The sequence below is a fragment of the Hyla sarda genome, chromosome 1 (genome assembly GCF_029499605.1).
Source record: "Hyla sarda isolate aHylSar1 chromosome 1, aHylSar1.hap1, whole genome shotgun sequence".
Lineage (NCBI taxonomy): Eukaryota > Metazoa > Chordata > Amphibia > Anura > Hylidae > Hyla > Hyla sarda.
The window spans coordinates 73664343-73687692 of NC_079189.1; the positions used below are offsets into that span (position 1 = coordinate 73664343).

General features: G+C 41.3%; 1 protein-coding gene across 5 annotated transcripts in view; it reads left to right on the plus strand.

Annotated features, from left to right (window-relative positions):
- Positions 1-23350, plus strand: part of TBC1D19 (TBC1 domain family member 19) — a 154082-nt gene that overhangs the window by 14601 nt on the left and 116131 nt on the right. For 3 of the 5 annotated variants that reach the window (XM_056556005.1, XM_056556023.1, XM_056556014.1), the window contains exons 2-5: positions 6340-6423; positions 12540-12612; positions 15870-15915; positions 17723-17798. In XM_056556005.1, the coding sequence (XP_056411980.1) occupies positions 6340-6423; positions 12540-12612; positions 15870-15915; positions 17723-17798 (279 nt within the window). The remainder of the gene's footprint in view (positions 1-6339; positions 6424-12539; positions 12613-15869; positions 15916-17722; positions 17799-23350) is intronic. The other 2 variants (XM_056556032.1, XM_056556038.1) reach the window with 1 other exon arrangement.

The following is a 23350-nucleotide window of genomic DNA, read 5'->3' on the forward strand; positions in this document are numbered from 1 at the left end:
ACAGTACCTGACACGTCTTCATGTGAGAAGCGATTTTCAAAACTATTGTTATGGACACTTTTAAGAGCAATAATACCTCAACATATAGGTGGGTTTATCTCTACAGTGCACAGCAAAAACAAAAAGAAACATAGCCAGAACAACCTACCTTATACACGGGTGCACGCTGCTGTGGCAAATGCAGAGTATACAAAAAAAGAAGGTTGCAGCAGCACTCTTGGTAAAAAAAAAAATGGAGGCTCTTAGCACATTTTTTGATCAGAACATGTCCCCTATCCACCATGCAGATATGGCCTCATTTCGGATGGGACCCTAACACTCATTTCACTCACCTCTGCTGGGCATATGGCCTCTGACTGGGTGACACTATCAATTTTGATCAAAAAGTGTGCTAAGGGCCTCCATTTTTTGACCGAGTACCTGACAAGTCTTCAGGTGGGACGCGATTGGCTCAATTGTTATTATTGACATGTCTTCAGAGCAATAATACCTCGACAATATTGGTGCTTGTATTCCTACGGTACCTGATTCGCAGTCAGGTGGGAGTTTAACAGTTATTGTTAGTGACACGACTTCATAGCAATAACCTCTTGACACATAGGTGGTCATAGTCTCATGGTTTGGGATGTATTTTGGTGGGATGCATCCTTGTGGTTTAAGCTTGGGAGGTAAGCAGCATACTGTTACTACAGCAGATATACCACGTACGTTGTTACCACAGCCTAGTTTATACATAGCATGCCTTCCTTGCATACGCCCGCAATAGCAGATATGTCAGACATGCCTGTGCTGTGGTATCTTTCTACACATATGGTTTACTATGACACTGTTACAATGCAGTTGATACTACAGGGAATAAGCGATGCATTCAGTTATCAACATTAGGCTGTTGTTATAGTTTAGTCTCATAATTCGCAAGTCTATTTCTGTCATTAGGCTGGCAAATTGGCGTTGTTGTCACAATAGGCGATTAGGGTTTTGCGTTTGTTTGGGACATGGCTGTCACTTGTTAATACATACGGTCATGACTAGCGTTTTCGCGCCCCTTGACAAAGCCTTAGCGAAAACGCGTTCGGGGTGAGGTGAGGTATTGTAGGAAGGGTATATGGTTTGGCCGGTCTTTCTACTTTCTCCGTTGACTTTACTGTTTTCCAGCCGTCATCCGTATCATTTTGTACAGATTATTAATTGAGTCATTTTCTGCTCCTTTTCTTTTGCCACCAGACACATCACTTAGTTGTGCCTGTGTCTTAGTTCATTACCTAGTACCAAATAGGTTGTTTATTATTGCCAGGTGCTATATACGATATCCTCATCTCTCTTTTCTGTATGTACAACCATCCATTCATGTAATTTTTTAAAAAGTTGAATGTTTTAAAGAATTTTTTGTAATAAACATTTATATTTGTCATGACCATTCTTTTCGGCCTTTATTTTTTGGTGTTTAGAACTACAACTACCAGCATGCCCAGACAGCTGTTTGGGCATGCTGGGAGTTGTAGTTTTGCAACAGCTGGAGGTCTACAATTTAGAGACCACTGCACAGTGATCTCCAAACTGTAGCCCTCTAGATCTTGCAAAACTACAACTCCTAGCATGCCCACACAGCAGTTTGCTGTCTGTGCATGCTGGGATTTGTAGTTTTTCAACATCTGGAGGGCCACAGTTTGGAGATCACTGTGCAGTGGACTCTAAACTGTAGCCCTCCAGATATTGCAAAACTGCAAAACCCAGCATGCCCAAACAGCAAACAGCTGTCTCGGCATGCTGGGAGTTGTAGTTGCGTACCTCCAGCTCAGTACATGCTGGGAGTTGTAGTTGCGTACCTCCAGCTCAGTACATGCTGGGAGTTGTAGTTTTGCAACAGCTGGAGACACACTGGTTGAAAAATACTGAGTTAGGTAACAGAACCTAACTGAAGGTTTTCCAACCAGTGTGCCTCCAGCTGTTGCAAAAGTACAACTCACAGCATGCTCGGTTTGTCAGTACATGCTGGGAGTTGTAATTTTAAAACAGCTGGAGGTTTGCCCCACATGTGAATGTACAGGGTACATTCACACGGGCAGGTTTACAGTAAGTTTCCTGCTTGAAGTTTTAGCTGCGCCAGTGCGAATGTACCCTAAAAACACTACACTACACTAACACATAATAAAGGGTAAAACACTACATATACCCCCCCTTACACTGTCTCCCCCCCCCCAATAAAAATGAAAAACTTATTGTATGGCAGTGTTTCCAAAACGGAGCCTCCAGCTGTTGCAAAACAACAACTCCAAGCATTTCTGGACAGCCACTGACTGTCCAGGCATGCTGGGAGTTTAGCAACAGCTGGAGGCACCCTGTTTTGGAATCGCTGGCATAGAATACCCCTATGTCCACCCCTATGCAATCCTTAGTCCTCAAATGTGCATGGAGCTCTCTCCTCTCAGAGCCCTGTTGTATTTCAAGGAAACAGTTTAGGGCCACATATGGGGTATTTCCGTACTCGGGAGAAATTGCACTACAAATTTTGGAGGGCTTTTTCTCCTTTTACCCATTATGATAAGGAAGCGTTGTGGGCTACACCAGCTTGTTAGTGTAAAAAAATTTAAATTTTTACACTAACATGCTGGTGTTGCCCCATACTTTTTATTTTCACAAGCGTTAAAAGGAAAAAAAGACCCCAAAATTTGTAACGCAATTTCTCCTGAGTACGGAAATACTCCATATATGGGCGTAAAATGCTCTGCGGGCGGACAACAAGGCTCAGAAGTGAGAGTGCACTATGTACATATGAGGCCTAAATTGGTGATTTGCACAGGGGTGGCTGATTTTACAGCGGTTCTGACATAAACGCAAAAAAAGAAATACCCACATGTAACCCCATTTTGGAAACTACACCCCTCACAGAACGTAACAAGGGGTATAGTGAGCCTTAACACCCCACAGATGTTTAATGACATCACAAGGGAAAATAGGAAAAAAGCCCCCCAAAATTTGTAACCCCATTTCTTCTGAGTAAGAACATACCCCATATGTGGATGTAAAGTGCTCTGCGGGCGAACTACAATGCTCAGAAGAGAAGGAGCCCCATTGGGCTTTTGAAGAGAAAATTTGTCTGGAATTGAAGGCCACACACGTATGTTTACAAAGCCCCCATAGTGCCAGAACAATGTGACCCCATTACACCCCTCACGTAATGTAATAAGGGGTACAGTGAGCATTTTTCCCCCACAGGTGTCTGACAGATTTTTGGAACAGTGGTCCGTGAAAATGAAAAATTTAATTTTTTATTTGCACAGCCCACTTTTACAAAGATCTGTCAAACGCCAGTGGGGTGTAAATACTCACTGCACCCCTTATTAAATTCTGTGAGGGGTGTAGTTTCCAAAATAGGATCACATGTGGGGGGGGGGGGGGGTCTGCTGTTCTGGCAGCACTGGGGACATTGTAAACGCACATGGCCCCTGACTTCCATTTCAAATATTTTTTTTCCCAAAATCTCAATGGCGCTCCTTCTCTTCTGAGCATTGTATTGTGCCAGCAGAACACTTGACATCCACACATGGGGTATTTCCATACTCAGAAGAGATGGGGTTACAAATTTTGGGGGGCATTTTGTCCTATTATCCCTTGCAAAAAAAAAATTATTTGAGGGAAAACTAGCATTTTAGTGAAAAAATTAATAAAATCATTTACACATCCAACTTTAACGAAAAATCGTCAAACACCTGTGGGGTGTTTAGGCTCACTGTACCCCTTGTTACGTTCCTTGAGGGGTGTAGTGTCCAAAATATAATGTCATGTTTTTTTTTTTTTTTTTGCTGTTCTAGCACCATAGGGGCTTCTTAAATGTGACATGCCCCCAAAAACCATTTCAGAAAAACTCACTCTCCAAAATCCCATTGTCGCTCCTTCCCTTCTGAGCCCCCTTCTGCGCCCGCCTAACTCTTGACATACACATATGAGGTATTTCCTTACTCGAGAGAAATTGGGTTACACATTTTAGGAAGATTTCTCTCCTTTTACCCCTTGTAAAAATTCAAAAATTGGGTCTACAAGAACATGCCAGTGTAAAAAATGAAGATTTTTAATTTTCTCCTTTTAATTTGCTGCTATTCCTGTGAAACACCTAAAGGGTTAACAAACCTTTTGAATGGCATTTTGAATACTTTGAGGGGTGCAGTTTTTATTATGGGGTCATTTATGGGGTATTTCTAATAAGAAGGCCCTTCAAATCAACTTCAAAACTGAACTGGTCCCTGAAAAATTTCGATTTTGAAAATTTTGTGAAACATTGGAAAATTTCTGCTATACTTTGAAGCCCTCTGATGTCCTCCAAAAGTAAAAACATGTCAACTTTATGATGCAAACATAAAGTAGACATATTGTATGTGTGAATCAATATACAATTTATTTGGGATGTCCATTTTCTTTTTAAGCAGAGATCTTCAAAGTAAAAAAAAATGCAAAATTTTCAAATTTTGGAATTTTTTACTAAGAAATTATGCAAGTATCGACAAAATTTTACCACTAACATAAAGTAGAATATGTCACGAATCAGAATGAAAAGTAAAAGCATCCCAGAGTTATTAATGCTTAACCCCTTAAGGACGCAGCCCATTTGGGCCTTAAGGACGCAGAAAATTTTATTTTTACGTTTTCATTTTTTCTTCCTCACCTTCTGCGCGACCAGATGTCCGTTGTAATGCCATCACTCACTTTACCATAAAATGTATGGCGCAACCAAAAAATTACTATTTGTGTGGGGAAATTAAAAAGAAAACCGCAATTTTGCTAATTTTGGAAGGTTTCGTTTTCACGCCGTACAATTTATGGTAAAAGTGACGTGTTCTTTATTCTTTGGGTCAATACGATTAAAATGATACCCATGATAACATACTTTTCTATTACTGTTGCGCTTAAAAAAAATCACAAACTTTTTAACCAAATTAGTACGTTTAATATCCCCCTATTTTGAAGACCTATAACTTTTTCATTTTTCCGTATAAGTGGTGGTATGAGGGCTCATTTTTTGCGCCGTGATCCATACTTTTTATTGATACCATATTTGCTTATATAACATTTTTAATACATTTTTTATAAATTTTTTGGGAAATAAAATGTTATAAAAAAAAGCAGCTATTTTGGACTTTTTTTTTTTTACGTTCACCCCGTTCACCGTACGGTATCATTAACATTTTATTTTAATAGTTCAGATATTTATGCAGATATTTATTTTTTTAACACTTTTTGGGGGTGAAATAGGGAAAATGGGGCAATTTAAGTTTTAATTGGGGGAGGGGGTTTTTCAAAATTTTTTTTACTTTCTTTTTTTTACTTTCTTTTTTTACTTTTATTTTTACACTTTAATAGTCCCCATAGGGGACTATTTAAAGCAATCACTCGATTGATAATCCTGTTCAGTGCTATGTATAGGACATAGCACTGATCAGGGTTATCGGTCATCTTCTGCTCTGGTCTGCGGGAAGGCGGGACCTGCCGTGCATGATCTGGGCATCGCTCCGATGCCTGCGGTTATGCTTAGGATGTAAATGTACGTCCTGGTGCGTTAAGTACCGCATCATCAGGACGTACATTTACTTCCTTCGTCGTTAAGGGGTTAAAGTGACAGTGGTCAGATGTGCAAAAAATGGCCAGGTCCTACAGTGAAAATTGGCTGGATCCTTAAGGGGTTAATAGCTGGGACCTGGGATAGCATTATGTTTATGCCTGGCAAGCATAGAACAGTTCCCTCCTTGCCGAATTGACATAGGTAAGTTGGCAAATATATACAGTAGCTAGGAGGTCAACCTGGTTTGGCATTGATTCAGTATATTCAGTATGGGCGTCACTACCACAGCTTCTCATTAACAGGTATCAGCTCATGTGGTTACCAGTTGGCAGCTGCAATAATGTCTCACGAAATATAGTTAAGCCTAGGGGACATGAGGGTTGGGGTGGCTAGTGTGTGAGGTATAATTACAATAATTTGTAATTGTTCTTTCTATTAGGTTGACTTTTGCCCTCTATAGGCGTGCCCTCGAGCCCGGTTTATGGCACACCTCTGTCCGCTTTACTAAATGTTATGTTATTTCTTACAGGTAGGTATGCAACATTGCAGCCACATGTACGAGTTTGTAGCCCCGAGTACAAGTATTAAGCCTTAAAGGGCTGTATTTGTGCAAGGGGCATGAGTATCCATCACCCCCTCCACCTCTAGGCGGGGTTATAGGAGTTAGGGCGGGGAAGGATGTGTATATAATGCTCCCTTGTTCCTTAGGGCAGAGCGTACGTGATGTTTTTGAAACCCGCCCAACCCTCTCTTATTTATTCATTCATTTATTTATTTATCCACAGGGTATGCTCTCTATAGGCGTGCCCTCGAACGCGGTTTATGGCACACCTCTGACCGCTTTACTAAAGCTATGTTATTTTTTACTGGTAGGTATGCAACGTTGCAGCCACATGTACGAGTTTGTAGCCTCGAGACCAAATGATTTTAAAGATTTTCTGTAAAATGTATCAAGAATGGATAGAACTTGAAAGTTCAGTATAATTTCTTGCCTCATAATCAATGATAACTGCAGCGGCTTTTGCGGTGCCAGAGACCGCCGCCACCCGCTTCTCTCCCCCAGCCTGCCCTGGGGTCCTGAGTCCTATCACCACCACCGTCCCCCGCACCGTGCCACTGCCTCATTGCCTCCCCCATCCCCGGTTTTATAATTACCTGTTCCCTGGGCCCACGCTACTTCTGGCTCCGGGCCCTTCGTCCTGAGCTGTCACTGTGCGCACTGACGGTGACGTCGCGTTGAGGACGTCACTCGTCATTGCGCTGCGTACAGCATAACACAGGATGGCGCAGGACCCCGGGCCCCGAGAACAGGTAATTATAAAACCGGGGATGGGGAAGGCAATGGTGCAGCGGCCGGTGCGGTGGTGGGGGGTGCGGTGCGGCGCAGTGGGGACGGGGGGCTTTTATCATTATTGGATTATCGGCAAGGTATCATTATCATTATCGGATTATCGGCCCATAATATCGGCCAAACCGATAATCTGTCGATCCCTAGTCCCAAATATGTATCCAGATCACAATAGTCTGCGGCCGGATAATCTCGAGATGTACACTTTAAGGGAAAAGACATGAGAGTTAAGTGCAATAAATCTATTAAGAGGTGCCTTAATAAATCTAGTACAGTAGTGGCTGGCCAGTTAGGCTGGGTCCAGACGGAGATTTTGGGGGTGGCCAGCACCAAAACAGAATCAGTAGGTGCTAGGACCATGCAGACATTGCCATCCCCATAGAGGGTGATCTGTTCTGCAAGGATTCCTCCAAAGAATGAGCAAGATCGTTCTTTCTGTGGCAGAATTTTAGTGGCGGGTAATATTCCATAGCAGGACTACTTGTCCAAGGGACTAAACCGGAACACAATCTACTTGTCCCTCATGAAGATCCACTTGTCCTGGTACATAAAATAATTTCAACCAAAATAGTCTGTAAATAAGGTCTTTATTAATAGAAACTTAATAGGTAGAACAGTATGTGACCCGATTAGGTGGATAGGGCCCCTGATAGGTCCGCCCCATTAAATAGTTAGTCCCCCCTTCAGGTAGGTATGTCGCTTTACCATGTAGGTACGTCCCCTCATCACGTAGGCAGGCATGAAGGGCTCCCCTAGTATGTAAATTGGGCCCCAGATATATATGTCCCCCCAGTTGGTAAAAAGGTAGGGCTCCCAGACAGAGCCCCAGATAGAAATGACCCCTATTAGGTAGAGCTCCCCCAGTAGGTAGACAGGCCCCAGATAGATATGACCCCCATCAGGTACGCAGGTAGGGCTCCCATTTAAAACAATTATGCTCCCTGAGTCAGCGCTTTCCAAACTTTTCATGGTGACGCCCTTACATAGTTTGATGACACGCTCCTTGCTATCCTGCCAATTGTATGCATCGCGTTGCGAGTCGACAATGCACAACGTAGTACCAGTATCAGCATTTAAAAAGCTGCTACCATCCTTTGCCAGTTCATTCCCCCCTTTATCACACCCTGTGCCATATCATTCCCCTGTTCCATTATATTCCCCCTTCTCTGATGCTCCCTGTGCCATTATATTTCAGCCCCCCCCGTGCCATTATATTTCAGCCCCCCTGTGCCATTATATTTCAGCCTCCCCTGTGCCATTATATTTCAGCCCCCCGTGCCATTATATTTCAGCCCCCCCATGCCATTATATTTCAGCCCCCCTGTGCCATTATATTACACCCTCCCCTCCTTTGCCACATCATTCGCTGATTCACCAAACCCCCTCCCCCTGCTTTTACCTGTCCTCCGTCCCCCTGCTTTTACCTTTCCTCCATCACCATGTGCGCTCTGGCAGGCTCAGGGGGTTGGCGGTTATGTTGCTGCACCACATCCTCGGTCCTGACTGAGGTGCGCGCGATGAGTGACTTCATCGCACGCACCTACGCCAGGACGCTGAAGTCCTGCGCGACTCACTATAGGCTGCAGCATACAGCTGCAGTCTCTAGGAGTTTAGTGATGGGGCGAGAATGATTGCCCCGTTATAGGTGAATTCCTCAGGCATTTAGCCCTGCTTGCCCGATACAATTTCCACATCCCTGCATAGTGTGCTCTGTGCAGCGTAATCCAATTGACTGCATTTCACATTTAGTAGGGCTCCTAATTGCTTATTGATTCTTAAGCCCCCACATCCTTTTCTCTGGATTGCCAGCAATGGGACAGAATAAGGCTCAGAAATTCCTTAGTCTGAATCTTGCCTTACAACAAATACTAATACACCAACTATGCACTCGCGTAGACATCAGCTAAAAGTTTTGCTATAAACTATATTAAATGAGGCTTGAGCAAAAATGTGTGACTTTTCTATGAAACTGACATACATGCCATAATAACATAATACAGCACATTTCAGTTTTTGGTGTATTTTGAGTCAGAACTCACACTGCAGGTCAATTTCTGTGCTGAATTGTTCCACAATAACAAATCCTAACCACTTTGTTTCTATAATAGCTGTGTACTTTCTCTCTACAAATCCATGGAACAGAAAATCTTTAGTGTATCCAAGCCATGTAAACATAACACTTAATTTAAGGATTGGTGCAGTGATGATGGTTTAAGTTTTGTCGGTATCTTGAAAGATTTATAAGGACCCATGCATACAGTAAAGTTCACTCAAAATTTCCAATAGGAAATTTTGAGCCAAATCGAATTTCTTTTTCCTTTGGTACCAAGAGGCGTTCCCAAGACTCTGAAGTGATGAAGGTATACTGAAGTGCTGAATGGCTTGTATGCTTTCTGCTCCCCCTTCCATCCCTGTCCCTGCCTGATTGACAGTCAGCTGGAAGCTGAGACTGGTTCCTGCTGTGTGCTTATAAATTGTGCACAGGTGTGAAGTCTGGAAAAAAGGCTCAGCTTCCAGCTGACTATCATACAAAGAGCAACAATAAGAAAATAAAAGCATTGTTCTAGGTTATGGAAGCACATACAGACAGTCATGGCCATAAATGTTGGCACCCCTGATATTTTTCAAGAAAATGAAGTATTTCTCATAGAAAAGGATTGCAGTAACACTTGTTTTGCTATACACATGTTTATTCCCTTTGTGTGTTTTGGAACTAAACCAAGAAAGGGAGGGGAAAAAAAAAGCAAATTGGACATAATGTCACACCAAACTCCAAAAATGGTGTGGACTACATTATTATTGGCACCCTTTCAAAATTGTGGAAAAATAAGATTGTTTCAAGCATGTGATGCTCCTTTAAACTCACCTGGGGCAAGTAACAGGTGTGGGCAATATAAAAATCACACCTGAAAGCAGATAAAAAGGAGAGAAGTTCACTTAGTCTTTGCATTGTGTGTCTGTGTGTGCCACACTATGCATGCACAACAGAAAGAGGAGAAGAGAACTGTCTGAGGACTTGAGAACCAGAATTGTGGAAACATATCAACAATCTCAAGGTTACAAGTCCATCTCCAGAGATCTAGATTTGCCTTTGTCCACAGCGTACAACATTATCAAGAAGTTTGCAACCCATGGCACTGTAGCTAATCTCCCTGGACGTGGACGGAAGAGAAAAATTGATGAAAGGTGTCAACACATGATAGTCTGGATGGTGGATAAGCAGCCCCAAACAAGTTCCAAAGATATTCAAGCAGTCCTGCAGGCTCAGGGAGCATCAGTGTCAGCGTAAACTATCCATAGACATTTAAATGAAATGAAACGCTATTGCAGGAGACCCAGGAGGAACCCACTGCTGACACAGAGACATAAAAAAGCAAGCCTACATTTTTCTAAAATGAACTTGAGTAAACCAAAATCCTTCTGGGAAAACGTCTTGTGGACAGATGAGACCAAGATAGAGCTTTTTGGTAAAGCATCTCATTCTACTGTTTACCGAAAATGGAATGAGGCCTACAAAGAAAAGAACACAGTACCTACAGTGAAATATGGTGGAGGCTCAATGTTGTTTTGGGGTTGTTTTCCTGCCTCTGGCACTGGGTGCCTTGAATGTGTGCAAGGTATCATGAAATTGGAGGATTACCAACGGATTTTGGGTCGCACTGTACAGCCCAGTGCCAGAAAGCTGGGTTTGCGTCCGAGATCTTGGGTCTTCCAGCAGGACAATGACCCCAAACATACGTCAGAAAGCACCCAGAAATGGATGGCAACAAAGCACTGGAGAGTTCTGAAGTGGCAGCAATGAGTCCAGATCTAAATATTATTGAACACCTGTGGAGAGATCTTAAAATTGCTGTTGGGACAAGGCACCCTTCCAATAAGAGAGACCTTGAGCAGTTTGCAAAGGAAGAGTGGTCCAACATTCTGGCTGAGAGGTGTAAGAAGCTTATTGATGATTATAGGAAGCGACTGATTTCAGTAATTTTTTCCAAAGGGTGTGCAAACAAATATTAAGTTAGGGGGGCCAATAATTTTGTCAGCCCATTTTTGGAGTTTGGTGTGATATTATTATGTCCTATTTGCTTTTTTTCCTCCCTTTTTTTGTTTAGTTCCAATACACACAAAGGGAATAAACATGTGTATAGCAAAACATGTGTTACTGCAATCCTCTTCTGTGAGAAATACTTCATTTTCTTGAAAAATTTCAGGGGTGCCAACTTTTACGGCCATGACTGTATATGTGAAAGATACCATGTGTCTTCTTACCCTAACAGCTAACCAACAGTATCTAAAGTTTGAAACGTTTATTAAAAATGTACGACTAAGCTAACTAGACCTTTAAAGGAGTACTCCTGGCAAAAGCTCCAAATGATCTTGTGAGCAGGGCCTTTTGTCAGTTCGCGGAGAACCGGCTTCTAAAGTGATGCCACAGCCTAGCCCAGTGTTTCCCAACCAGGGTGCCTCCAGGTGTTGCAAAACTACAACTCCCAGCATGCCTGGACAGCCTTTGACTGTCCCGGCATGGTGGGAGTTCTACTTTTGCATCATCTTGAGGCACCCTGGTTGGCAAACACTGGCCTAGCCAGACAGCCAGGCCCATTGAAGCATGTCACTACATGGGAAATCTCTCTGCCTATGTCAGAAAGGCAGAATTTGAGGACTTCCTCAACCATGTGCTGTGTGCTGAAGTAGGACTATGCACATATTTTATCAAGTTCATTTATTTTATGTTTCAGAAACAATAAGTAACTTTTTCTGCAATTGAACAACTGCAATAAGGGGTTAATAAGCTCCATAAGCAGTTCAGTCCTCTCTTTCATGATTATTTGTGTAGTGTTTTTGTGCCGTTCTGTTGTTTTCCTACGATGCCTATAATTTCAACCTAAAAATAACCATTAATGACATCCCTCATCGTACGTTGGTGATTTCTCTAATCTGTGACATCTCTTACCTTGTTAGCCAATTTCCATTTCATTACACTATTTGTTTAATGATTCAGCATTTCCTATGCCTATTAGATGTGATAGAGCTGTAGGAAAGTTATTGAGTGCTTTCCTTTTAATGCACAGAAGTGAAATGTACAAACACGTAATTCTTTTAAAGTGACAGTTAATGTTTGGTTTAGTGAATTACAATGATAACAAGCTAAACAGTGGGGAGCCGACCGGTCAGAGCTGTTGGCCGTCTGGACATGCTGGGAGTTGCAGTTTTGCAACAGCTGAAGGCACCCTGGTTGCAAAACACTGACTTAGAATGTCTTTTTTTCCCCACAACCTGCAGCCAAAGGATGGAGAATCACAGTTTTTTTTTTTTTTTTTTTTACACCAATGATGCATTATATTTCTTGGAGAAATTCTTTTGCAAAGCATTGAAATATTTATTAGAATTGTCATTAGGATTCGGGAGCTTTGCAGAAAACATCTCTGTTAATTTATTTTAGACTATTGATAAACATTAATGTGCATCTTGCTGTTATGAAATAGCTATAAGTTCTTTTTTGGGGGGCTCAAGTGCCCTTTAAATGTTTGTTATAAGCTGTCCTGACATTTTGCAAGTTTAAATACAATAATATTGTCAGCTTATTCTGCTTCTATGTGTGTCAGAAAGGTTTCCATGAAGTTATCTTTCAATTTGTTATAGGGAAGTCTGTTCAGTCCGGATATTAAACTTGAAACCCTTAAGGAAGATGTCAAAGATTTTTTGAAGGCATCAGGTATGTCACTGTACCATTTTATAATACTTATATATCTGTATTTCTTCTGTATTGCCATCCCACTTTATATATTTATATATAAATACAACAAGCATCTATGTAGATGTATATGTTAACATGGTTTATTTACCCCATTCAAATACATCTGAAAATATTCGAAATATATTCAAAACAAGACAGCTTGCCATATACATAAGACATGTCGGCCAAACCCACTGATTTTGGTGGAACCATCCATCTAAGATGTTTGGTGGTCGTGGCCTCGCAACTTTATGCCTAAACGGTTGAGGACCTGATCGGCATGTTGGAGCCTAGCTGCTCTATTCTTTTCTTATTAAAGGGGTTGATTTTTTTTCTAAATCAACTGGTACCAGAAAGTTAAACAGATTTGTAAATTAGGAATTATATAGATGAGTGTAGCTCACAGAAAAAAATGTAACAATAAATGTGGCAATGTACAGTATTTAAATACATTTCAACAACTGTAACATTCTAAACCTGTAAAGAAAAATGGAAAGTGTTGCCCTATAAGGGTTTCAACGTCCGTCCTGCAAGAAAGATGAATGGACAATTTGTGTAGTGTCCCAGGGATATAACTGAAAGTTCTATGCAGGGAATAATGAGCACCTATAGCTGAGAGACCTGCTGTGCCGATGGCAATCCTGATATGGAGAAAAAGACACAGGCACTTACGTGCCACTCACCCACTCTGCGATGGACCTGGTACCAGTGGTCTTCCTGCTCTAGCTAAGAACGGCTGGAGCACCGGCAAGTGCTGCCGCCGCCGCGAGCTCCCGGCGTCTGACGTAGCGGGTGGGTGGTCACGTGTCTGGCAATCAGCTGGTCAGATGGATTCGGCCTGCTTCTCAGTGGTTCAGTGGTTTGCAGCAATATTCAATACTCAAGTGGTGGTATGGATAGCAACCAATGAGAAATTCCCGCACAGATGAGTCCCTGTGATGGAGACACTGGAAAGTAGGTCCGGTAATCTGGTATAACTGTAAGGATGATGCAGAGATGGAATATCCCTTGTAAAGACAGATCCTTATCGATAGGGTGTTCTTTAACAAAATGGATAAAAACAGTAGTCCGGCAATAGGGATAATTCCAATAATCCGGAAATAGGGATAAATCCAATAGTCCGGAAATGGACAATAATATTGGGGATTGGGAGTATTCCCCGTTGTGGTTATAGACAAAGTCTCTCCAAGATTGTTAAGGTCAAGACCATTTGGTTGTTCACGTGGTCATCGGATTTTATTTTAGCCACTTTAGATGTTAGTTCACTATACACTGTCATAGAGCATAAACTTGGGATTTCAGCGGTGGGTAGATTTTTGAGGAAGGGCAACATTCAACCGGAACAGATTAATTATGTCATGACAGCAATAGAGTATATCCTTACGCACAATTATTTTTAGGGTAATTATTATTTACAGTTAACTGGTACGGCGATGGGCACCAGGTTCGCGCTGAATTATGCCATTCATAGGAGGAAGACAACATCACCCCCATACTTGGCGCGAACCTGTTGCTCTGGAAACGCTACATTGACAATATTATTTTGATTTGGCGGGGGTGCCCAGTGTGAACTTGAAAAATGCATCCCTCAACTCAATTGCAATAATTATAATCTTAAATTTACTACAACATTGGTTAATCAATGTTCCAAAAGGTCAGTTCAGAAGACTTAAACGCAATTGTACACTAGATCCATACTTTCAGGAGGAAGCTAAACACCTAACTCATCAATTCTTGGAAAAACAATATCCTCTGAATATTCTGGAAAGATCTCTGGATCAGGTCAATCGACTAGATCGAGGGCCAAAAATACTGATGGTATGGGTCAACAAATAAAAATTATTCTTCCATTCAATAGGGAATATCGAAAAGTGGAAGAAATAATTTCGAAACATTGTCATCTGATTCAAGAAGATGAGTTAATAGGGAATTCAATACCATCTAAACCCCAAATCGTCTACCGACGGGCTCCGAATCTGGGGATCACTGTAGCCCCCACTTTTAAACCCCCTAAGAAACAAGATATTTCTCAGACCTGGTTATCTACTAAAGTTTTTTTTTTAATGTGGATCTTGTTCCAGCTGCCAGTTAACGGGGGGGGGGGGGGGGGGGGGGGGGCAAAAAAGTTAAAGAAATCCAGTCTACTGTAAATTCATTCAAATGGAAAATTCCAGAACTCATTACTTGTAACTCTAGGGAGGTTGTTTATGTTCTGCAGTGTAGTTGCTCCAAGCAATACATAGGCAGGACTAAACGACCCCTTAAAGTCAGAATCTCGGAATACATGTATAATATTAAAAAAGGTTGTCTGAAACATCCTTTGTCTAGTAATTTTTCCCAATTCCATAACAAGGATCCCTCAGGGTTGTTTTTTGCAGGTATTATGATTATTAAGAAGGACTGGCGGGGGGATAGGGGTGGCTGTTTTTGATTAAAATGTCCAGGGCTGAAAGCCAAAAAATCTTTGAATTTGATAGTATGGAACCCAGTGGACTTAAAGGGATACTCCGCTGCCCTGTGTCGGAAGCTCCGCTTCCCAGCGTCCGGAAGTTTATTGTTCTGGACGCTGTGTGCGAGCTTCCATGTTCAGGGCTGCCCCTTCGTGGTGTCACGCCCGCCCCCTTGCTGACGTCACGCCCGCCCCCTCAACGAAAGTTTATGGGAAGGGGGCGTGACGGCCATCGCGCCCCCTTCCCATAGACTTTCGCTGAGGGGGCGGGCGTGATGTCACGAAGGGGGCGGGCATGACGTCACGAGGGGCAGCCCTGAACACGGAAGCCCGCACACAGCATCCGGAACAATAAACTTCCGGACTCTGGGGAGCGGAGCTTCCGACACAGGGCAGCGTACCTCTTTAATTCCAATTTGAAACTCTTTGGGTTCCTATAGGTGCCTCTCTCTTTATTTCAACTCCATAATTACTGTATATAAGCATATATGGAAATCCCGGCACTCATAGGATTATCTTCAAGCATTTTTTTTCCTGTTTATTTTGTCATAGCCTATGCAGGATAACGCAGCATGCGTTCTGCCATTGTGTTGGAAGGTGTGCTGCGTTATCTTATGTGTATGGACATTTTTGGTGTATGGGAAAAAAAGGGAGATGATGCCTAATGATGTCGAAAGTAGTAATGTTAGGGTATTGTGAGTATGGAAAATGTTTATGATATTGGTAAATAATTTTTTTTCTTTTATATATATTTATATTTTTCATTGCTCTGACATTTTTTTTCCAGGTTGGGAGAAGAAACTTCAGAATGCAGTGTATCGTGAGCTTAGTGTGTATGTATAGTCTTCAAATAAACTAAAATGACACATGTACAAATAATGTATATAATACATTTCTGCTAATCTGCATACTATATTGGAGATAAACAGCTAGACAACCATTCTTTTAACCTTTTGACCAAACAACAAGGCTATTTTTATATAAATGTAATACTGAAAAAAAAGATTGGCCAACTCATCTGCCATGTCTGTTTTATAGCATTTCACCCAACTAACAATCTTGTCTTAAAACTCTACATGGTGCCATATCTTATTCTTCTTAGAAATGTATAAATAAATTAATTATTCCCACTCATATAGATTTGTTTCTTCACATTCAGCAGTGGTTGGGCAATGTCAGAGTTTAAAGGAACATGCACCTGTGTCAAAGGGAATGAGTAACACCTATATGCCGATGTTATTCATACGTTTCTAAGAGAAATAACAGCAAATGCGCAGTGCAGAAAGAAGCCCTAACATTGCTATTTCATGTAGTATACAAGTATTTACTTTAAAGGGAACCAAGCATTAGATTTTACCATATATAATGCATTGTCAAGCCAATCTTTATCCTCACCATCCCCGGGGGCATTTTTTCCCCAGGGATGATGAGGGTATGAAGTTAAAAGTCTCCCCTGCTGCCCCGTAAGTAGTCCCCTGGGTGGGGAGCTGTACTTACTTGGTCCCGTCACTCTGGCCATAGTGATGCCCCCTCAGCGTGATTGACGGCCCGCTTCATCGCTCTGCTGCCTATGTAGACAGAGCAGAGTGGCGACACGGGCCGTCAATCACCCTGAGGAGGTGTCACTACAGCGAGAGGGGACTATGTAAGTACAGCTCCCCGCCCATGAGACTACTTATGGGGCGGAAGGGGGGGATTTTGTAACTTCATATACTCACCATCCCTGATGAGGATAAAGCTTTTACCATATATAACGCATTGCCAAGCCTTCTATATGGTAAAATGTAATGCTTGGTTCCCTTTAACAACTGACATAGCAGAGATCCTGACAGGTCTACTATAAGTGCAGAAAATATTTTTTGATCCAAATTTGAACACAAATCGGCTGTAAAATCTGCATGTTTCACATTTGTCATGGTTTATCACCAAAGAGTGAAATTTGTTGTAAATATCTTTAATAATTCTACATGCGAAGGATGATACCCTTATTTCCATAAAATTTTTTTCACCATTGGTTCTTCAAAGCCCAATCCACAAGTATTTTACTATAAATTGCTGCAGATTTGCGGTGTGCAATATGTCTATAGTGTAATGCTGAGTTCTTATCCAGGTCTGTATATGGTACAAAACTGTATAAATTATCATTTATGTCTAATTTGTATTAATACAAATAAATGCAATTCATTCTTATTCGCAGACTGCGAGAATTACTGTCATTTCCCCTCATCAGTTTTATACAGGATCTGGCCTAAGCATATGAAATCAGAGGCAATTTTCAAATACTCTATTAGGGAATTCTCATATAATAGAGTGGATCTGCCATTCAGAAACCTCTAATAGCAGTGTGGATTGGCTTCTCTCACTCTGGATGACCTGACGTGTCCATGCATCTCAAACAGTCCTTTCTTTTTAAAGGTTACTATGCAATGCTTCATTACACATGCGGTGGTGCTGTAGAAGGATAGAACCTCTGATTCCTTCACAGATTCCATCTGATTGCTCCGGATCCCTGCATGGGAATCTGCTGTGATCATCTTGTTGTTGGGAATCTTCTATTATATTGTGAATGTGCAAAGCTGGCAATCCTTACCATGCCAAATAAAATGAATTTTCCATTTCATTCCTGTTATTATGTTCTAGGCTTCCAGCTCCTTGTCATCCAGCAGCATCTGCAGAGCATATTAAAGAACCCCTGGCATATATGAGGCGCGCTCAGGTAGGTAGTGAACACATCAATCGCTCTGTCATTGCTCAGCGTTTATGTACAATTATGTTTTAGTGACCTTTAATGTTATTTCCTTCAGGCCTGGCAACTTGTGGGGAATAAGTTAGAAATGAAAACCCAAAGATAATATATATACATATATAAACATGCATAGGAACAGAAAAATATTATTTTCTGTGAAAATGCAATTTTCCATTTGACTGACTAAAGAATGGTTTTGTTTATCCAAATCTGCAAGCAGATTAAATTGGACTTATGTGCAGGGCTATACTGATGATTTGGTGCGCAGCTTGTGATAGAGCAGGAAGCACTCACACATTATATAGATATAGTTAATGTAGGAAATGTATTTAATTGTTAGTTGATATACTTAGACTTTCTCATAAGGTTCCAAGAAGTCTTCAAGCCTGACCTCCCTAAAAGTGGATACAGGGAAGGCTCTCAATCACTAATAGAAGGTGGGTGAACGTGTTGTTACCTCCAGGCCCTGGTTTCTAGAAGGAAAATCAGGAGCAACATAAATATTATTTTACTTAAAGAGTAGTAGATGCTTCCAACAGATGTGGTTGTTCCACAGTAAGTGAATGTAAGCCTTTCCTTTTTTTTATCTTTTTTTTTAATCTGTTATTTTTATTAAAGAGATTTTGAGGTACAATAACAAAACAAAAAAACCTCCACAGTAAAGAGGGTATCATAGCAAACAAAATAAGGCACTCAAAGCAAAACAAGTACAATATGCCTACATATCAAGAGGTTTGAGAATAGCAGTACAATACAAATAGACATTGGAAATATCAACGACAAAAAAAGAAGGAAAACAAAAAATAAACATGAGAGTCTGGGACAGAGGGGCAGTAGTGCCATAGAACCTAACAAACCGCCACTCAAAAAAGCACACCCCAAAAACAAGAGGAAACAACAAATAAAGAAAACAAGACCACAGAGTCAATAAAGACAACATAAAGGACAAGGAGAAATAGGAAGGGAGAGGGAGGGGGGGAGGTAAGGGAAAGGCTCAAGCGGGGAACAGAGTCTATATAACTGTCCAAAGGCTCCAACACTGAAGTGAACAGATGAACTTAATTATTTAGGGAAGCTGTAAGGACTCTAGAGAGCGGATATCCCTCATCGGGCAATGAGATCATACAGGGATGGGGGGAAGGCGACTTCTTTCAGAATTTTGCCACCAGCATTTTAGCAGCCAGTAGGATATGGAGAAACAGCTTAAGCTGTTTCCCCCCCAGGTTCTTAGGGGACAGATGCAGCAGGTAAATTAACGGGTAAATGTAAGCCTTTCTGAGATAAACATACATCTGTCCTACAAAAAAAACTAAGAAAATCATATGGACAGACTAGAGTGGTCTTTTTCTGCCGACAATCTTCTATGTTTTGACATTTTAAAAGTCCCATTAGGTTCAGGAAAATACCACATCAAGTATTGATGTGTTAATTTTTGTTGCAGATTTAAAATTTCCCGTTGAAATTAAAGTATACCTGTCATCAACAAAAACTGTTTATACTAAGTAGATAATACCGTTATATGTATATTTGTAATATACATTGGTCAAAAAATTTGTATCATTTTGTCCCTGCAGCTATTGCCTGTATGTCTCTATGATGAGTCCAAATACAGGAAGTGAGGGTGGACAAGTGGGCCCGGTGCACTAAGGAAAAGCAGGACAGTGTGCACGGAGACTCTATGACACTTTCTAGGCTCCCACAGCAGGATGATTGACAAGCCAGGAGCCTGCACAGAGCCCTGCTTGTCCCGCCCTCACTTCCTGTATTTGGACTCCTCACAGGGACACACAGGGAATAGCTGCAGGGATAGAATTTTTTCAGCCAAAAATATGCAAATTTTTTAACCAATCAGAAAAACCAAAAGAGCACAACGGAGTCATTTTTAAAAAGAAGTGTGTGTCCAAAAGACACCTGATTCTATTATTTTCGTAGAAAAAGACAGTGCATTAATCAAAAACACGTATATTGAAAAAAGGAAAACAACAACAAAACGGTGATATTACCGGCTCTGCACTGGTAATGAAGACAGTACTAGTGGTTGTTATATGTAAGGTATATCCCAAAATTAATGTAAAAAATTGTAAAAACTATAATAGAGATGGTGACAGCACACCTATTGCACATATAAAAGTTACTATGCCGCACCTATTGCACATAAGTATATATTGCACATAACAAGATTTAAAACTCAAGTGAGCTTATAGTGCTTACATATAAACAAGGTGCAGCGTGCATGTGGCGTCAAACCTGCTAAGCAGGCATGAGGGATACAGACCGAATACAATCGTACCAAAGGGTTAAGATACACTGGCAGAGACCGAGATAGCAGGTGCAGGCCTTAGGGTGACCTAGTCACTATGAATAAATATATTTTTTAAGATAAAGATCCATATACTGACCTTTTTTATGCTGTACATGTACAGGGTGGTGGGGATTCCTTACTGTAAGGCTATGTATACACTGAGGAATTTCAAACCAGAAAAAAAGTGCAGCTGGCACCAACTAAATCTGTTGGCGCTAGGACTGCACAGCCATTCCCGTCCCCATAAATGGCAATGTCTTTCTGCCTAAGGAATTATGCCTTAAGAATTACCAAGATCATTCTTTTGGTGGCACCATTTCAGTGGCACAGTTTCCATAGTGTGGACTGTGCAGTGGAATCCCATTGACAGAATATTTTAATTGGCTATTTTTTATAAAAGGTTCCTCAGTGCCTATTTTGACACTACTTATAGTAAAAGTTCTTACTATTTATTATTTGTGCCATTTTTGGAATCAGAAAGCAAAGTTTTCCTATGATGAGGAAAATAGACCAACAGTATGTGTATGGTGGCCATTCGGCTGCCCCCTCAACCTACTGGAAAGATAATCATGTTTAATTTTAACATGCTTGACCTTTTTGTTTTCTTGAGAGATAAGCAATGCCAGACACGTATGGCCTTACACGTATGGCCTTAAAGGGGTACTCCGGTGGAAAACATTTTTTTATTTTTTATCAACTTGTGCCAGAAAGTTAAAAAGATTTGTAAATTACTTCTATAAAAAAAATCTTAATCCTTCCAGGACTTATCAGCTGCTGTATTTTACAGAGGAAGTTGTTTTCTTTTTTTTTTTAATTTCTGTCTGTCCACGGTTCTCTCTGCTGACACCTCTGTCCATGGAACTTTTTAAGGAGAAGTAATTTACAAATCTGTTTAACTTTCTGGCACCAGTTGATTTAAAAAATATTTTGTCCACCATAGTACCCCTTTAACTAGTCTACCTCTCCCTATTGTTTAAAGATTCATTCTCGTGTTTATGGGCCCATTGGGGCTGAATGAGCATTTGACCAACAACTATCTTGTGTATAGACAGTTTTATGTTATTGGCTGCATCCCTTTATCCTTATCCATGAGTGCAAGTTAAAGTTTTTATAATGCAAACCTCCTTCTCCAGCATTGGTAGTGTCCACAGGAAGCTTAGTCTAGTACAATTTTAGTGTTTCAGATAACTTCTATTTTAGTTCATGTTCTCATCAGTAATTGGCGGAGGTGAAACATATATTTATAGATAATCTCAGGTCTACATTCTTGTTATTTTGCCAGTGTCCTTTTCAAAATAAGCAGATAAATTATCACTTCTTTCTGTTCTTTTATTTTAAACTGTGGTATAAAAAAAACAGACATCTTAAAACAACTCATACTGTCGGTCAAAAAATGCAGAGAAAAGAAAAGCTCTTTAATACATCTGATTAGGGATCGACTGATATTGATTTTTTAAGGCCGATACTGATAATCTGGGAACTTTGAGGCGGATAGCCGATAACTTATACCGATATTCCGGTATAAGTTATCGGCTATTTCCCCCCCCCCCCCCAGCCCCGCAGAAGCCTCTGCAGATCAATGATTTAAAGCGGGTGCTTTAAATCAATGAACTGCAGCGGCTTTTGCGGGGCCAGAGACCATCGCCGCCACCCGCTTCTCTCCCCCTGCCTGTTCTGGGGTCCTCCTGAGTCCAACCACCGCTGCCACCCCCTGCCTATCCTCTGGCCAGAGACCACTGCCGCCTGCTTCTCTCCCCCTGCCTGTCCTGAGTCCAACCACCGCCGCTGCCCCATTGCCTCCCCCATCCCCAGTTTTATAATTACCTGTTCCCGGGGTCCGCGCTACTACTGGCTCCGGCGGCGTCCTGAGCTGTCACTGTGCGCACGGACGGTGACGTCGCGTTCAGGGCGTCACTCGTCATTGCTCAGCGCAGCACACAGCAACAGCGATGGACGCCGCCGGAGCCAGAAGTAGCGCGGACCCCAGGAACAGGTAATTATAAAACAGGGTATGGGGCAGGCAATGGGACAGCGGCGGTGGCGGTCATCTCTTGTCGGGGGGAGGGGCATTATCGGCATATCGGCTAGGTAAATGCTGATACCGATAATGTCCAAAATTGTGAATATCGGCACATAATATCGGCCAAACCGATAATCGGTCGATCCCTACATCTGATTAAAGGGGTACTCCCGTGGAAAACTTTTTTTTTTAAATCAACTGGTGCCAGAAAGTTAAACAGATTTGTAAATTACTTCTATTAAAAAATCTTAATCCTTCCAATACATTTTATGGGCTGTATACTACAGAGGAAATGCTTTTCTTTTAGGATTTCTCTGATGTCACGACCACACGGACCTCTGCTGTCCATTTTAGGAACTGTCCAGAGCAGCATATGTTTGCTATGGGGATTTTCTCCTGCTCTGGACAGTTCCAAAAATGGACCGCAGAGGTCAGAAGATAGCACCGTGGTCGTGACATCAGAGAAATCCAAAAAGAAAAGCATTTCTTCTGTAATATACAGCCCCTAAAAAGTACTGAAAGGATTAAGATTTTTAATAGAAGTCATTTACAAATATGTTTAACTTTCTGGCACCAGTTGATAATAAAAAAAAAAAAAAAAAAAAAGTTTTCCATGGGAGTACCCGTTTAAAGAAAAATTGTGGCCTTCAAATGTTTGTCGGTTCAGTAGTTTTTGTGTACAATGGTGCTCAAGCAGGGAAGGGGTTTTGAATTGGGCAAGCCGATGCATGTGCTATTCCCAAACCTGGAAGTGCTGTATAGCGGGACTGGGAAACTTTAATATGTTTGCAATAAACTTTGCCAACTGTAAGAAATACAATTCCAAAAAAGTAAATGCTGTTTTCTAAAAACTGGTCTCTTTAGTTAGCAGTCCTGTTATATAACAACTATTAATGCAGTGAAAAGATAACACAAGTGTAGAAAGGCTGTACTTACGGGTAAAACACTAGCACCCAGCAGTACTTAAACATTGCCGGGCTACTCATCTGATGCAATAGTATAGGTGGGACCTAGTTGACAGCGTGGTGCACTAGATGTATCTGTGTGACTGACGCTTTATTGAAGTCTTATTTATTTGCAATTGGAATCCTAAGCATCCAACCACTTACGGATAGTAGATGTGTAAGTAGGTGTTCATCAGTATTTTGCACACACTTTTCTACTAGTATGATAAACGTGAAATAGTTCTATGTTCAAAAC